At 38.6% G+C, this 10,166-nt stretch overlaps 1 protein-coding gene across 2 annotated transcripts; it reads right to left on the bottom strand.

The window, feature by feature from the left end:
* Nucleotides 1–1,038: 1,038 nt before the first annotated feature.
* Nucleotides 1,039–7,909, bottom strand: LOC308110285 (hsp90 co-chaperone Cdc37-like). 2 transcript variants are annotated; one of them, XM_080464488.1, is made up of 8 exons: nucleotides 7,654–7,909; nucleotides 6,338–6,634; nucleotides 6,148–6,253; nucleotides 4,539–4,654; nucleotides 4,325–4,447; nucleotides 4,033–4,215; nucleotides 2,429–2,500; nucleotides 1,039–2,297 (listed from the first exon to the last, which is right to left on the bottom strand). In XM_080464488.1, exons 1-8 carry the CDS (start codon nucleotides 7,768–7,770, stop codon nucleotides 2,187–2,189), a joined length of 1,125 nt encoding a protein of 374 aa, XP_080320614.1. In that variant the 5' UTR covers nucleotides 7,771–7,909; the 3' UTR covers nucleotides 1,039–2,186. The 2 variants fall into 2 exon arrangements, with proteins under 2 accessions (XP_080320614.1, XP_080320615.1); XM_080464489.1 differs by having other exon boundaries at nucleotides 7,694–7,909.
* Between the last annotated feature and the right edge of the window lie 2,257 nt (nucleotides 7,910–10,166).

Genomic DNA, 10,166 nt, shown 5'->3' with positions numbered 1-10,166 from the left:
TGCAGACAGCCACACCCCACACATTTCATGTGCATGCCACACATTTGATTTTCCTAGTGTTTCACCGTTCAAATGGAGTGCACACATTTTCACATTGAAAGACTATCATTACCACATTTCAGTTGTACTAATTATGTTTTCCTATTTTGCGTTACCGTGCTGGTGGGAGGTGTCATCCTGCAGTGGCAAAAGGCAGGGCAACAGGTCAGAGACTCTCTTATGCAGACGCCCAAGCAACCTGCCGTTCCATCTCTTGCCGTGGCAGAGGAGGGTTTTGAGTTTAGGTCGTTTCCCGATCATTAGTTTTTGTGTGGTGTAATTTGTGTTTCTTACTTGGTTTTACGCAGTCACTATGTGTACTTCTCGTGGCACATTGTGTTTGGTCAGTTTGTTGTGTTAACGCCTCAGTTTGTTAGTTATTTTGAGTTTGTTTTGGTGACCTCTTGTATCATTCAAGAAAGTTAAGTTTGTATCTTATATTTTTTTGGTAATTAAAAAACCCTTTTTAAAAAAAACAAAAAAAACGTTTTGCTCATTGCTTAACTGCTGGTTCCCGGACAGGGACACATATGAACGGATGTCCTATATGACTCTGAGTTTACTGGACATTAGGTTTGGTATCTGTATGTACTGTGGGTGTGTTGTGTCATTATGTCCACTAGATGTCACCAAATGCTATTTTTACATTGTTGATACGAGAAGCATATAACAGGTATCACTTATTTTCAACGGACGTTTCACTATTTATTTCCACATCTATGATTTAATTAAAGCATGTGAGTATAAAACTAATATGGATTCAATAATCAAACTAATGAATGATGACGTTATTTTGATGATAAAAACCCATGATCCATACAGTCCTGCACTTTAAAAAGTATTTAAAAAAAATTATTTATCAAAAGATATGTGAAATATGTTAGTTTCAGAACAAAAACCTTTGTTTGTACTCATGAGACTTTGACATTGATGATTAGATGTGTTATTGTCATGTTATGTTTAGATCTGTTTTTCTTTTGTTGTTGGTTTTGTTGTTTTCAGTTTTTGTAAATTGCAAATATTCTCAGTTTTTTCTTAGAATCTACAGGAGAAACATCCAATCCAATCCAATGTATTTATAAAGCACTATTAAAAACAACTCAGTTGACCAAAGTGCTGTACAACAATATAAAAATACAATTATAAATTGTAAAATTGAAACATAATTAAGTCACTGGCTTCAGCCTTTTCTTCTTCAGTTAAAGTGAACAGGTATTTGTTGTTGAAGTATGACTATACTTCATACTATTGTAAAAGAGACAATAACAAATATGGAATACAGTGATATTTATTTACTTCAGTATCACTGAGTGTAACAATGACAATATGATGTGAATCTCCCTAATGGAACCCCAAACTTGATGCTGTGAAACACTGAAAACTTAAGCGTCTCTATTAATCAGAGCAGGCTGTAAATCTTTAAACACTAAAGTAAAAATGTGAGTATTACCAGATAAATAATTAACAGCTGGGATTTAACCCACATAAAAGTCAATAAATAATGTTCAATGATGTTTTTCCTGTTTATAAAAAGATGCTAAAAATGTTGATAAACTGCTGAGATTTGCATTGTCTGTTTTTTTGAGCCAAGATGTTTTATATATGTATGTAATTCACATAGTTTAGTTTAACCTTTAGATCTACCTTTAGGTCTGCATCATTAGATCGTATGAAGTGTCAATAACAGCAATTAACAGGGTGATGGAGGTGGCGTTGGTGAAAAATATATAATGCGTGGGAATGAGATGATGAGCAGTGACCGCAAGTTAATAACATTGGGAGCTTTGTAATAGACTTTTAATTTTTCGTAAATGCTTCAGACTTTTCAGTTTCTAAGTTTAAGGTGTAGAAATAACTGACAAAATAATTTACTTTTTATAATTTTCATATTTTGGGCTATGCACCTGTACATCCACACAAGCTATGCGGTGAGATTTACAGAAGATATTTAGAAATTGACCAAGAACTGATAGGTTCTCCTCATTTATTCATTCCTGTGTTACTAACTGATAATATAAACTATACGTCCACACAGAGTTCAGCATGTTCCTCATATTCTCTTTTCCAGATTTGACTAAACATTTTAACATAATACTGTTGTGAATTAATAAATAATAACAAATAATGACTTGATATCACACCAATGTTTAATCTTCTTCCCCGTCCTCCTCCTCCTCTTCTTCACCGTCATCATCCTCTGCTGACTCAGGGACCCAGAGTCCAGAGTCTATGCACCTCTTCAGGTGGTATTTTCCTTCCTGGAGAGTAAAAGAGAGAGCGAGAGAGGGGGGGGGGGACAGAGGCAATGAGTGCAAGTGCAAAATGAATCAACAGTCTTGTTGCTTTAATTGATCAGAGGTTTTGGTTTCAGAGTGAGATGCTCACTGACCTCAGGCTCCAGCTTGTTCATGGCTTCCTGCAGCATCTGAATGTTCTTCTCATTAAAGCTCCTCTGAATTTCCTACGAGACACAGAAGGTTCCTGACATGTTCTCCACACAGTAAACTAACTGAGCTGACCACTTCTCTTGAAAACATTTTAATTGTAATTAAACCTGCAAGCATCTCATTTCTAACTTCTGTTTATCACATTAAAATGATTGAGAGCTGATCAGTAAACTCAGTAATTGATCTTTAACTTGTGCAGAGAGCTCGCGATTGACTGCCGGGGTCCATTCTTCTAACCTGCACTGAATTTCCCGATAATCCAAATAGCAGCGCGGGTTTAATCAACAGACTCTGCAAACACTGACTTCAAACGGAGTGTTATTTAGAAAATGAAAGCAGATCCTCATACCAACAACACTGCAAACATAAAACCCCAACAGCTCAATGAATGAATTTCAAACATGTTTCAGCCTGGCAAAGAAAGAAGTTTGATCAATTCAAAGAAAACTTTAATAAAGAAATTAATAATTAATAAACCAATACATTGGAAATAATATGTCCTAGTTGAAACCTAAAATCATAACAAATCAATAAAAAATATTACATTATATTCTACAATATACATATTGTTAATATTATTTGCAATAATGACCCCATAAATTGTTGTTTAATTCCGTGTGTTTATGTTCCTGAAGATTCAGTTGTTTCCAGCAGCAAACGTTTCCAACATTTAAAGTCCAGTTAAAGACAAAACTGTTGAAAACTACACGGAGTATTTACACTTGACAATATCCAACTTCAATTGTGGATGAGTCACTCAAAATGTGTGCGCCACTATTGGACTTCCTCTTGAGGGATGCAGCTTCAGAGTGAAACAGTCACCAGAGCTCAGCTGATGCGTCACGGTCGCACTACAATAATAAAACTAAGTTCCCGTTATTGAGACACAATCAATTTGAACTTTTGGTCATAAAAGCTGCAGACCGCTGATATAGAGCCTCCGTTTAAACAGTGCAGCCTGGAAAATGACATGAAATGATTCCTTTGACATTTTGTAAAATATTCTAAATTCACTTTGAAACATAAATACAGCTGGTACTGAGTGCTGTTTCTCAAAGAAGAGTGTGAACATAAGAATTTGCTGCTAATGCTAAAGTTATTGTTTTTACATTGATTTTGCATTTGTCTTGATTTTTCGGGCCTTAAAGCTGCAGGAATACAAAGTGTTGGGTTCGATGTGTAAACGAGAGGCTGTGTTCACTCACAGAAGCAGAGACACGACAAAGCTGGCAGGTGTTGTCGCTGCAGCTGCAGTCAGTGAGAGAATGTATCTGCTTTGTAAATATTTAAAGCTCATTATCAGGATAAAAAGAGGTTGAGTTTGCTTAAGGCTTAACAGGATGACGTCAATCTGGAAATATTGATCCACTCTACTGAACAAGCCCATAAGGCCATGTAATTGATTGTGTTATTGTTCTTTCTCAAGGTAAAAAAACAAAAGGTCTTCAACAAAGCAGAAAGTAATTTTAATAAATAGGGTATTTAGAATGAAGTGATTCAAGATGACCAACGCTGAAGTGACATTCAGGAGTGTTTGGTGCTTCACCTTCGGTAGGGATTCATAGACCTCTACAGGGTCTAAGCCGCCCGGACCCAGTCTCGTCTGCCTCTCCTCCTCCTCCAGCTCCTTCATAGCGTTCTCCATACGTGACTGAGCACAGCTGCGGATCCGATCCTTCAGCAGCTCCAGCTCGCGATCGAACGCCTCCTGGTATGGCTCGTCTGCAGTCTAACACACACACCAAAAAAACTAAACAAGAGAATGACCAAACCACTAAAACATCAATATAAAAGGAAGCACTATACTGCATTACCACACTGTTTTTGTATTTTTAGACCTTGATCTTTAAGAAGAATTGCCTGAAGCAGCCTCTGGGGTCCACCTTCAACGTCTTTGCCAAATCCAGAATGAACTGCATGACGATGGCTTGATGAGCCAGCTGCTCCATGAGGCCGTGTTTCTGCACACGTTGACGACAAGCAGAGTTTTACCTGCTGTAAATACGGAGTTTTCCCCACAAGAACATACCAACTCTTTCCCACAGCAATCACCTCGTCGATCTCGAAGTCGATACAGAAGACGATGAGGCAGTTGGCCGTCTCTTCGCACACCAGGTGTGGATTGTCGGACAGGTACTTCTGACTGTCGTCCCAACGTCTCAGCATACCTGATAAACACACGGACAACATCTGGGACGCCGCTTCCAAACTGAGAGGCAGATTTCATTTTCACAAGTGTGACAAAGGTAAATGACGATGAAAAGTTCGATATTTTAGACAAATGGTTTACATTGTGTAGGGCGGAGCTTAACTCTGGGCACCGTAGAGATTTTGGGGGCAATGTAGCAGGAGGAAATGCACACGGGGTCAAAAAGACACTTTCCCCCAGCATTATATTATTCTCTTTCATTAGTTAATTATTAAAATGTATTTTTAGAAATGAAGAAGTTTTTAATTGAGAGAAATTAAAATAGCATCAACTTTGATGCAAAACAATAAGTATACCAATATCTAAGAGGTTTTTTTTGTTATTAGCTGTCAATCAAAATAACTATTGACAATTAACTAATATCATGAGAGAAACTTTACGTGAAGATTTTAGCCAAAAGTGTAACTGGATGAGAATTGGATTAGGAGACTTTGTATTTCCTTTGGAAAACACTGCTGTAGATGTTATATATATATATATATATATATATATATATATATATAATGTTTGTTTTTTTAAATAGTGAATATGATGCATGGGCTGCAACAGCTATGTCTTTATTTTGATGGTTGCAGCTTTATTTTGATGCTTTTAGCGACCTTGACCTGTCTTCACCGTGTCGAAAGATAAACAACACAAGACAAAAGATTAAAAAAAGAACTTGGCCAATCCAGAGAAGAAACTGTAGATTGTCAAAGCAATGTAACACAATAGTTTGTAATAAGATTTGATATAAGATACAAAAATTATTACAAAAAAATGTTATTTACATGAAGAAAAAATACAAAAATACAAAAAAAAGATACAAAAATAAAACTTGATTTGCCCAGCTCTGTTTTAGAGCCTGATGAGGGCTCAGGGAAGGTTAACAAATGATTTTAGATTCAAACTCTGTCAATGTAAAATCATCAATAAGTAATCAAGATTTACAGAACTGCCTTGTGTTTGTCCGGGACTGAATGTTGAAAAAATTATAAACTGACGTCTTAGAGAATCACATCATTTCCTGACAGGAGCTGCAACTGTTTTTTTGAACCTGTTGCTGTTGTTGTGTATGTTGTCCACAATCTCTTTAGTGGTGTGGACAACATACACAACAGTGCATCTGACCAACAGGGAAGACATGCAAGCAGAAACCTTTCAACATCTGAAGAGAATATTATTGTTGAACTAAAGTGTAAAGACCCACATTGAACTACGGCGGCTGATAACGAGCTTTGTGGTACAGGTTAACCAGCTGATCTTGAATTAAGACAGGAGCTTTGTGGTCCAGGTTGACCAGCTGATCTTGAATTAAGACAGGAGCTTTGTGGTCCAGGTTGACCAGCTGATCTTGAATTAAGACAGGTGACAATGAGATTCCTTGAGTATGTAGAAATCTCGTTATACTACAGGCAGGAGGAGAAGTGAGGTAACCTGAGGCAAAGCCACCAGTTTGATCAGAGAACGTACCAAAGTGTTTGATTTCTTCTGTGTACTTCTCCACAAACGACTTGTGTTTTTCCACTTTCTCCTCCTGCGTTTCCTGTCGTGTCGCAGGCGTAACGTTGAGTACACTCTAGAACATAAGAAAACAGATTAATCAAGGCACAGAGGAAAAAAATTAAAATTCCTCCACCTCACGATCTGAAGACTGCGGTACCTTGCTGAAGCCTTCTTTGCTGAGAGTGTCCACATTCCAGGGAAGTCTCTTCTCCTCTCGCCGGTACTCCTGTATCAGTTTCTCAAATGACTTCTCATCCTTCTTCAGCTTCTTGACCTCAGCTTGGACTCTCTTCAGCTCGGCCTCTCTCTCCTGGTCGGCCCCTCCCTCCTCTCTTCCTTCTTCCAGGTGTGTCAGATGTGCCCGGGTCTCCTCCAACCGCCTCTTGCAGTCTGCAAGGTTACTTTCCAGGTCTTCGCCCCTCTGCTGAAACTCAGCCATGTTCTCCAGTCGGGCCTTTTGCGGCATCAAAGAGAAGATGGAAACGAGAGATAAATGAAATAACTGAATAGATAATCTGCTCAGAAGCGGGGCATGACGGGATCAAATGGGGTCGAGTCCAGTGTATAAGATCTCAATCATTCCATAGATGTAAGTGATCAGGTGATTTGACACATAACAGTCAGCAACATATAACAAAGTCAATAAACATCAGTGATGACATCTTGACTTCACACAGCGGTGACCGAATGTCTACATTCATAAACTGAAAATAAAACCATGATCCTGGGCCGTGTGCCGCACAGTTGCACCAGCCCATAACAGCGGCGTTATCTGGACTTTCCCACGTCTTCACAGATATCAAACATGAGAACCACAGGAAAGAAAGAACACTGAGTGGAAGCTGGAGACTATGCATCATTAGTGAATCACTCATTTCATAAGTCAAATGACAACTAGGTATGAAACAGTTATTAACCCAAGAGCCAGCAAAACATTTATAAAAAGCTTGGTTTGGAAGGACATCATTTAGTGATATTGTAAGGATAATAACCAAATAAGAATCAAGTTTTTCAGATCTGCTTTGTTTCCAGTTCTTCTTTCTGGCTATCTTTGACAAGTGCATTTATAATTCTGACAACTTCAGAAAAACCCTTGACCTCTGACTGTGATCTTGTTCTTCCTCCTCTCCTGACTGCTGATCGGCTCTGAGAGGAGCTGGAGTAGAACTACAGGGCTGGAAAGTTACTGCAAAACAAGGGCTTGAGTAGATCTGGATCATGCCTTCTTGAACATGTTTTTTAATGTAGGGATTTGACTTGGAGTGGTGCAATTCCAAATGGTACAAGGATTGCAGTGTTTTTGGTCCCACATGCCACAGGTTAAGTCAGGTGACAGATTTCCTCGTAACACCTGCTGGTCCAACTCTCAGTGTATAGACTCACGACTCTGTCACTAACACTCACGTCTACGGGTAAAACTACTCAGGTAAAAGAACTCCAGACGTCACAGGTAGTAGAAGAGTCCCTGCTGACCCGGTGTCTCATCCTGAATAAGCTCGGCGTGTCCACGTACGGACTGGTGACGTCCTCATCGTCGGACACGTAGATGTGATCCCAGACGCTGTAGTCGATGCCCGCCGCGGCGCTCATTCCTCCCCGGTTCCTCGGTCCTTCGTGTCGGCTGACTGGCTGTCAGGCTGAGCGGCGGCGACGCTGCACCGACTACTCGAGAAAGCAAACAATACATCAAGGACACGGCTTCATCCTCTTAGAGGAGCCATGGCGCTGCAAGAGGCTTAAATAAATCCTCAATTAACTGACGTCACACTGCGAGTGCTGAAGCCAATCAAAACACGCCATCGAAAGTCGCGGGAATGCTTTGTAATAATAAATTATTTGTGCAAAACGTTTTACTCAATTTAAATTAGTGCTGAAGTCTATTCTATTCTATTCTATTCTATTCTATTCTATTCTATTCTATTCTATTCTATTCTAGTTTGGTGTAGTTTTCATGCCAGGCCACTAGTAGGTGCTGTGGGTTGTTTTTGTAATGAAACCACACACACATGCACCCAGGGAACTACAGTATAGGTTATAAACATTAATCATGGCGAGTACACGGACATTCATATGGACAGAAAATGATGTTAGATTGCTCTGATGGGTGATCCTCAACTATAAAACTACCAAGTCCTAAGAGAATATGGACTGGGAATCATACCACTCTTGAGGCTACCATTGTTGTTATTGTCTGTCTACTCGCATATGTTCAGAACTATTTACTACAGCCGTGGTGCCGTGGAGACAAAGATGGAACATTTTCAATAAGTTGCACTTTCAGTATCTCCAAGTGCTGTTGTTGTGGAAACATACCCCAACAACGCAACCAAAGTTTTATGTTTTCACTGAAAATGTGTAAATGGGGCCTAAGAAGAATTACTTGAAAGTAATATATTTTTCTAATTTAAGGCTATGTAAACAAAGTATCAAGTGAGTAATATTTGGAAAGTATTAGTGCTTTTACTCAAAAGTTGCTGGTTTTAGAGGTTTCAATGTTTGATCCCAAAGTTTTTAGAAGCACTTGCTTCATTTTGCTCACTGTCAAAACATCTGTATTAATAACTGTGTGTTGTTTTGAAGATGTGAAGACATAATGCAATATGTTTTATTTGAGATTGTAGAGGACCTCATAGGATATGAATAATGACATTTACAAACCATCACATTTTTTTTTTTTTTTTGCATTGATCAGCAACTTTTTGCACAGATGTTTCCTTTGAGAGTGTTTTTAGTCTGGAAAATAGTGATCACACTGGAAGGATGGTCACAGTGAAAGCTTGCATAAAAAAAGGAAACAAATCAAAGTGTCATCCCTTTCCACTTGTCGTGTTGTTATTCACATGAGAGTGGGGGTCAGCGCATGAATGTTGGAGCCCTGTTATGCAGACTCTTTTCTCTATGGAATTCCATTCAAACTCCTTTTAAGTTATGTTATCCATCCCTCTTTGATACCACTTTATCCACCTAAGGGTCGGTGGGGGCTGGAGCCAATCCCAGTCCACTATGGTGAAGACAAACATTTTATCCACTGCAATGTGCTATGACATGTAGAAATATGTGAGTCAATGTAAAAATCCTCTCATCATTAAAAGAAGGAGCTCAGAAATGTTGCCAACAATTGGAAAAACTCCCACATAAATATTGCCACCAGTCCGACTGATTCAATCTGTTTAAATATGCAAGTACTTAAGCAAGTAACAGATGACCCATATTGGTCCAAGTACTAGATGATACCGATTGCAAATAAAAAAGTCCCTCTTATATGATAGCAATTCAGTATGACGTTTCAGTGAGAGGTCCATCCATGCGAGAATGTTGACAATGAAAGCTCTTTTAGTCCCAGTTTCACCTAACCTCACAAAATCCATTTACAGAACTTTCATTTTTATTTTGAAAATCAACATTTCCAATTGTTCGAACAGCTGTATTCTTGATTAATTCACTCATTCATAGATTTGTTTTTACAAAGCAAGAAAAATGTGGGGATCAAGGGGTTTTGGGTGCTTTTTCTTTTTTTTTTTTTTTTTTTTTTCAAATAAAAGAAAACAAGATAAAAAGAAATAAGCAGAGGGTACAGTTATTGATTTTTCTATTGAAAACTATTTCATTACAGAATTTCTTGTAACCGTAATGAATACTAATTATAATTCTTGAGCAAAATCGTCACTGTAACTATAGTTGCGCAGTAAATAGACCATGGAAATTACACATACGTAATCTTCAACTGTTGCAACTGATGTAATGCTGATGATTTTATCCACTGATTGATCTTCTATAGTGCTGAAGCCGATCCCAGCTATCTCTGGGCGAAGGCAGGATTCACGCTCGACAGGTCACCACTCTATCACACGGCAAATAAAGAGAAAGAAAACCAAACACCCACATTCACACCGAGGGGCAATTAAGGTTCACCGAATCAACCTCACATGCATGTTTTTGGACTGTGGGAGGAAACTGGAGTACCTGGAGGAAACCCACACATTCAC

The sequence above is a fragment of the Lipophrys pholis genome, assembly GCF_963383615.2.
Source record: "Lipophrys pholis genome assembly, chromosome: 5".
In the NCBI taxonomy this organism is placed as follows: domain Eukaryota; kingdom Metazoa; phylum Chordata; class Actinopteri; order Blenniiformes; family Blenniidae; genus Lipophrys; species Lipophrys pholis.
Note: the sequence above shows the minus strand (reverse complement) of the source record. Positions and strands in the feature narration are given on the sequence as shown.